This window comes from Callorhinus ursinus, unplaced genomic scaffold (assembly GCF_003265705.2).
Source record: "Callorhinus ursinus isolate GAN/ISIS: 27379988/994484 unplaced genomic scaffold, GSC_fseal_2.0 scaffold4, whole genome shotgun sequence".
In the NCBI taxonomy this organism is placed as follows: Eukaryota; Metazoa; Chordata; class Mammalia; order Carnivora; family Otariidae; genus Callorhinus; species Callorhinus ursinus.
Window position 1 is genome coordinate 481,005 of NW_027397066.1, and position 7,242 is coordinate 488,246.

Genomic DNA, 7,242 nt, shown 5'->3' on the forward strand with positions numbered 1-7,242 from the left:
TCTTCTGTCTTGTTGTTGGTGTATAGGAATGCCACCGATTTCTGTGCATTGATTTTATATCCTGCACTTTACTGAATTCCTGTATGAGTTCTAGCAGTTTTGGGGGGGAGTCTTTTGGGTTTTCCACATACAGTATCATATCATCTGCAAGGAGTGAGTTTGACTTCTTCTTTGCTGATCCTGTTGCCTTTTATTTCTTTTTGTTGTCTGATTGCTGTGGCTAAGACTTCTAGTACAATGTTGAATAGCAGGAAGATACAAAGAAATGGAAAAACGTTCCATGCTGACGGATTGGAAGAACAAATATTGTGAAGATGTGAATGCTACTTAGAGCAATCTACACATTCAATGCAATCCCTATCAAAATATCATCAGCTTTTTTCAAAGAAATGGAACAAATAATCCTAAAATTTGTATGGAACCAGAAAAGACCCCAAATAGCCAGAGGAATGTTGAAAAAGCAAAGCAAAGCCGGTAGCATCACAATCCTGGACTTCAAGCTCAATTACAAAGCTGTCATCATCAAGACAGTATGGTACTGGCACAAAAACAGACACATAGATCAATGGAACAGAATCGAGAGCCCAGAAATGGACCCTCAACTCTATGGTCAACTCATCTTCGACAAAGCAGGAAAGAATGTCCAACGGAAAAAAGACAGTCTCTTCAACAAATGGTGTTGGGAAAATTGGACAGCCCCATGCAGAAGAATGAAACTGGACCATTTCCTTACACCACACACAAGAATAGACTCCAAATGGTTGAAAGACCTAAACGTGAGACAGGAGTCCATCCAAATCCTAAAGGAGAACACAGGCAGCAACCTCTTCGACCTCAGCCGCAGCAACTTCTTCCTAGAAACATCTCCAAACGCAAGGGAAGCAAGGGCAAAAATGAACTACTGGGACTTCATCAAGATAAAAAGCTTTTGCACAGCAAAGGAAACAGTCCCCAAAACCAAAAGACAACCGACAGAATGGGAGAAGATATTTGCAAATGACATATCAGATAAAGGGCTAGTATCCAAAATCTATAAAGAACTTATCAAACTCAACACCCAAAGAACAAATCATCCAATCAAGAAATGGGCAGAAGACATGAACAGACGTTTTTCCAAAGAAGATATCCAAATGGCCGACAGGCACATGAAAAAGTGCTCAACATCACTCGGCATCAGGGAAATCCAAATCAAAACCTCAGTGAGATACCACCTCACACCCGTCAGAATGGCTAAAATTAACAAGTCAGGAAACGACAGATGTTGGCGGGGATGTGGAGAAAGGGGAACCCTCCTACACTGTTGGTGGGAATGCAAGCTGGTGCAACCACTCTGGAAAACAGTATGGAGGTTCCTCAAACAGTTGAAAATAGAGCTACCACACGATCCAGCAATTGCACTACTGGGTATTTACCACAAAGATACAAATGTAGGGACCCGAAGGGGTACGTGCATCCCGATGTTTATAGCAGCAATGTCCACAATAGCCCAACTGTGGAAAGAGCCAAGATGTCCATCGACAGATGAATGGATAAAGAAGATGTGGTATATATACACAATGGAATATTATGCAGCCATCAAAAGGAATGAGATCTTGCCATTTGCAACGACGTGTGGAATTGGAGGGTGTTATGCTGAGTGAAATAAGTCAATCAGAGAAAGACATGTATCATATGACCTCACTGATATGAGGAATTCTTAATCTCAGGAAACAAACTGAGGGTTGCTGGAGTGGTCGGGGGTGGGAGGGATGGGGTGGCTGGGTGATAGACATTGGGGAGGGTATGTGCTATGGTGAGCGCTGTGAATCGTGCAAGACTGCTGAATCACAGATCTGTACCTCTGAGACAGTGCAATATATGTTAAGAAAAAAAAGAGTTAGAAGATAGCAGGAGGGGAAGAATGAAGGGGAGTAAGTCGGAGGGGGAGACGAACCATGAGAGACGATGGACTCTGAAAAACAAACTGAGGGTTCTGGAGGGGAGGGGGGGGGGGATGGGTTAGCCTGGTGATGGGTATTAAAGAGGGCACGTTCTGCGTGGAGCACTGGGTGTTATGCACAAACAATGAATCATGGAACACTACATCCAAAACTAATGATTAATGTATGGTGATTAACATAACATAATAATAATAAAAAATAAATAAAAATTTTTTAAAAAAGTATCGCTGAGGGTCCTAAAGAAGATGGACTAAGTCCACTCCACCGCATGCCTCCTCTAATTTCAATGTGTGAAACCCCAAGCCTCTGGAAGGTGGAAAAGGAGGCTGGCTGCAGCCCTCGGGACTCAAAGCCGACTCAGCCCAACGCGGTGTTTCCCCCACGCGCCTCCGCTGCCTCCTGTGCACCGCACTCTGTGCCCGATGAACGTAAAGAACGGAGGGAGGCTGCCTCCTCTGGCCCAGGGATCCGCCCAGGGATCCGGCCCGGGATCGGCCCCGCTGCCGCAGCCTGCCCCACCTGAGCTCCGCGGGGGAAGCTGCGCTGAGCGAAGGACAAGAGGGGCAGCACCCCTGCACCGCAGGCCCGACGGGCTCCAGGGAGGAGGGCGCTGGAGACCGGACCCTCCAGTCGGCTGGGCAGTCCCAGCGGCCTCAGGGCAGCCGCACACGGAGCCCCGGCATTACTGCTCGGAGGCCCGGAGGCTCCGGCTGTGCTGTGAGCTCCCAGCCCGGCTGCGGAAGAGCGTGTCTCAGAGCTAAATACTCGGGACCTAACAGCACAGCCCCAGCGACTTCGGCCAGACTGCGCGCCGCGGCGGACAAACCGGAACCAACGCGCAGGGCTGCCGCCGAGCTAAGCAGGGGAGGGAGGGGGCGGGCAGGGCGCCCGCGGCACAAAGTCCACTCGGGGAACCTGAGAGCGGGAACCGCAGTAGCTTCGCATTGGCCGGGCTGTGACGATCGTAGAGATTATATTGAAGACGAGAATATTATAAAGGGTGGGGAGGGCAAAGGTTCTACATTCCTCTTGAAATGACAAAATATGGATCCTTGTGGACTGTGATAAGTATGCGTATCGTATTGTAATCCCTAGAGCAACCACTAATAAAAACTGTACAAAGATATATAGTGAAAATTACCATAGATAAAGCAAAAATGGGATATTACAAAACATTCAAGTGACCCACAGGAAGCTAGGAAATGGAAAATGGGAACAAAAAGCAGAGGGAGCAAAAAGAAAAAAAAATAGCAGACCTAAATCCTAACAATATACATGTAATAATTACATTACATGAAAATGGTCTAAACAGAGATTAGACAAAGATTGTCCGAGTGGATTTTTTTAATGACCCAACTATTATGTAGTGTACAAGAAAGTCACTTTGGATATAAAAAAGTTAAAAGTAAAAGGATAAAAAAGGCATACCATTCTGGTGTTAATAAAAGAAAGCTTGAGTGGCTCTGTAAGTATCAGATAAAGTAGACTTCAGAGCAATGAAAATTACCAAGGACAAAGAGGGACGTTCCCTAACGATAAAGTTGTCTTCACGCAGAAGACAACCATCGTAAAGGCATAAACAGTTTGAAAACACATGAAGTAAAACAACTGAAGGGAAAAGTAGACAAATGCACAATTGTGGTCAGTAATGGAGGGAAACCCAGCCAGCATGTAGAAGGGCTGAGCACCCCGGCCAGCAGGACCTACCCGACATCACAGAGCACGCCCCGCAACAAGAGCAGAAAGCGCATTTCCTTTCCAGGACTTAAAGGAACGTTCAGCAGCTGGAGCAGGAAAGCCCCAAACCTGATCAGGCACCTTTGCCGAAGCAGCTGACTGTTCCCGGAAGGAGCACAAACCAGGCGGATGGACCACTTTGCAGATGTTTGACCACCTGGAAATCTCGGTTTCCGTGAGACATGCCGAATCTTCCTCCTGGCCCACTTCCAGCGCCCTCCCGCCGCCTCTCAGATGGGAATGGTCTTCACACTGCCAAGTGCCCTCACCCCCTGCAACTCTCCCTTGGCACCCTGCCTCTTGCTGGGGTGGTGGGGGCGCCCCTCCCACTCCTCTGGGGCTTTCCTCTTGTTGCTGTCCTCACGCTTGCCCACACTGGGCTATTCTTGTCTGCATGCCGGGTCTTCTCGCGGCCGGGCAGTCCCCTCGTCTGCACTCTGTAAGGGGCTAGAGCTCAGGGGGCACTGCCTTCCTCCCTCGTGGGCCTCTTGGGCCTGACAAGAAGCTGAGGGTAGGGTTTGGCTCAGTAAGGTTTTGTGAATGAGTGAGTGTCCCACAGGACATGTTCAGTGGAGATTTTGAATGAATGAGTGCCAGTCGGGCCCATGTTAAAACGCCAGTGTTCCTGCCTAGCGCCTTGAGTTATCAGAATGAGTGAGAGTGGCTTCTGCTTGCTTTGCCATTTTCTGCTGGCCCTGAGCATGCCCCCCACAGCCCCCGAGGCCGGAGGGGAGGGGAGGCGGGAGGTGTCGTGGCCCTGGGCTGCCACCAGATGGCAGCAGAGAAGCACCGCTCACCAGGAGCCGCCGAGGGACTGGTCACCGCGTGGGGATGAGCACATTCCGGAGGGGACAGGCTGTCTTGTGCTGCTTCTCACCACGCGTGCTCCTGGCTAGGAGCAGGGACACTCGGGCAAGGCCCTGCCCTGCGCTGCGCTTCACGGTCCCCTTGGATGAAGCCAGGGTAGTAATGGTCTCTTAGCGTGTGAAGAGTCCGTGTTTAATGCAGAACTTAGCGGGTCATGTCCTGAGCGCTGTGTAAACGCTTGAGCAATGATTTCTGACCTTATTATTGGGCTTTTAATGCGCATTGTCTTCCCTCAGCTCCCACTGAACCCTACAAGCCTATGACGTCAGGAGAACGATACCCACGTGTACCAGTGAGGAGCCTGAGGCTGAAGGCACTAAACGGCTTATCAGAAACCATCCAGATAATAAAAGGCCAAGCCAGGATTAAAACTCAGCTTGATTTCCAAATCGAGGGCCTTGTCCCCCTCACCTCAAACTACACCACTCACCCCATGGTCTTGGAGTGTGTGTGCGTGCGTACGTGCGTGTGTGTTAAAGCCAGATGTGGTTTGTGCAGAGCCGGCCTCCCAGGCGCCCTCCGTGGCTGTTTCTCTCAGCGGGTCCTGGTCGGGAGCCCCTGGGTGCCAGGCAGGCCGCGTGCACATGCCTCTTCTGGTCTCCTGGGGACCCGGAGCACACCCTGGTCAGACACGCAGCCCTGACCCATGACCCCTGATGCGGTTGTGCGTTCTGCCCCAGACTCTGAGTCCTTGGGGCTGGGACCGGGGACCACTGGGTTGGTTTCAGACAAGTAACATGCATTTTAGTAAAATTTTAGTAAGTGAAAATCCCCTCTAGAGGTTTTTGGTATTCAAAATTATCCTTTAGTCTTTTTCCTATAAGTACATATTACCTATTTTACAAAACGTGAAATCATACTGTATGAACTATCTGTAACCGGATTTTTCCGCCCAGTTTTTTGCGACCATCTTTCTATGTACTTAAACATTGTTCTGTAACCTAAAGTCTAGTGTATTCAGAGAGCTGAAGAAAGATCCAGTGTTGTTTGTCCAGGGCTGAGCCCAGAGTTTTGCAGTCAGCATTTGATGCGTGAGCAAAGGAATGAAGGCATATGGGTGGTGCTTAAAAGCCAAATCGTCTGGTTGACTCCCAGTGCCCTCAGGAGTGGTTATGAATGTAGAGCGGTGTGTTCTAGAACGCTCCAGGGGAACGCTCCTGAGGACCCTTTGTTTCCCTACAAACCTGTGAACCGTTCAGAGATTCCGTGTCGAGGGAGCGCAGTGAGGTGAGGTGTGGCTGACAGGAGGCGCACGTCCCACGCTCACATCAGAGTGTAGCTCAACCAGTTACCACCACAGAACCGCCCTGCTCGAAACATCGTCAGCATCCCAACCGCCCCCACTCGCCGCCTGCCTCCCGAAGGTAACCGGCACTGGGCCTTGTGAGGACAGAGGCATTTTGTGTGTGCACGCTTGCGTCAGCCCCTCCTGGCCAGCACGTGTGTGCTGGCGCCGGCGTGCGGACCACGCGTTGTGCCGCTGCTCAGCAGTCGGCTGTTGGGAGAGGTGACTATTTTTTGTTTGTCTGTTGATGGGCATCTGAGCCGCGTCCGGTTTCTGGCCGTTACTGATCGTACCACCGTGAGGATTTTGAGGCATGTGGACACACGTCTGCATCTCTGTCGCGAGCTTCCTGTGCTCACCTGGGCCACAGGGACACCGGTACTGGTGGTGAAATCCGTGGCCTGGTGTGTGAGGGCTCTGATCTGCTGCCACACGATTTGGTAGGGGTGCGGCATCTCCTTGGGCTTTGCTCTGTGTTCTCCCACCGAGCGGTGAAGTCGAGTACCTTCCCACCTACTTCCTGGCAGTTTGGGTCTCCTCCCTTAAGAAGTGTCTGTTGATCTTTGCCCGTCTTTCTGTCCCATGAGCGCAAGCTCGTCCTCCATGCTGGTTTGCGGTTTTCAGTGTGGAGGTCGTGCACATCGTTACCTTTACATTTATTCTTGGGTACTTGTCATTTTGTCACTGAGGAGAAATGATTGGAAGTGCAGGCATTTCTCCCGAACTGGTGTCGGTAGAAACTGCGGGTGTCTGCAAAGCGCTTGTGGCAAGGTGTCAAGTGAAATCAGTAACAGTCTGGGGGCAGAAGCGCATTTCCTCGACCAGGAGAAACAGCCGCCACGATCCGTGTGCATGCAGCCACGGATGACGCTGTTGCCGCCCCCCTCTGGACCCTCCGCGCCCCTTTCCCAGCTGTTTGCGTGCCCCGGGCTCTGCTGCGACCTGTGAGCTCTGAGGAGCGCCTTGTGCAGGGGAGCAGGGAGCGGGAAGGGTCCGTGAGCCTTAGAGACCCCTGCCCAGTGGGTGGTGTGGGAGGGCACCTGCCAGGAGGTGGGACACGCCACGGGGGACACTCATCCATTGTTTTAATGTTCTAAAAATCATGGTAAAATACATGTAACAGAATTTAACATTTTAACCATTTTTTAGGTGCCCAGCTCAGTAGCATCCGATGTGTTCACACTGGGGTACCACCATCACGACTGTCACTCTCCAAACGTCTCCATCCTCTGAAGCAGAAACTCTGTCCCCGTTTAAGCAGTGCCCCTCCCTGGCATCTGGTCCCCTCTGCTCTACTTTTGGCTTTTTGAATCCAGCTCCCCTCGGGGGCCTCACATGCGTGGAGCCGCGCAGGGCTGGTCCTTCCGTGGCCGACGTGGTTCAGCAGGCACGATGCCTTTCGGGTTCATCCCC

At 51.0% G+C, this 7,242-nt stretch overlaps 1 protein-coding gene across 1 annotated transcript in view; it reads right to left on the bottom strand.

The window, feature by feature from the left end:
• LOC112836093 (transmembrane emp24 domain-containing protein 11) overlaps positions 1 to 6,284 on the bottom strand; it is a 16,897-nt gene extending 10,613 nt beyond the window's left edge. The window contains exons 1-2 of the mRNA XM_073892652.1: positions 6,189 to 6,284; positions 2,460 to 2,622 (exon numbers count right to left, since the gene is read on the bottom strand). Of these exons, the coding sequence (XP_073748753.1) occupies positions 2,460 to 2,622; positions 6,189 to 6,284 (259 nt within the window). The remainder of the gene's footprint in view (positions 1 to 2,459; positions 2,623 to 6,188) is intronic.
• Between the last annotated feature and the right edge of the window lie 958 nt (positions 6,285 to 7,242).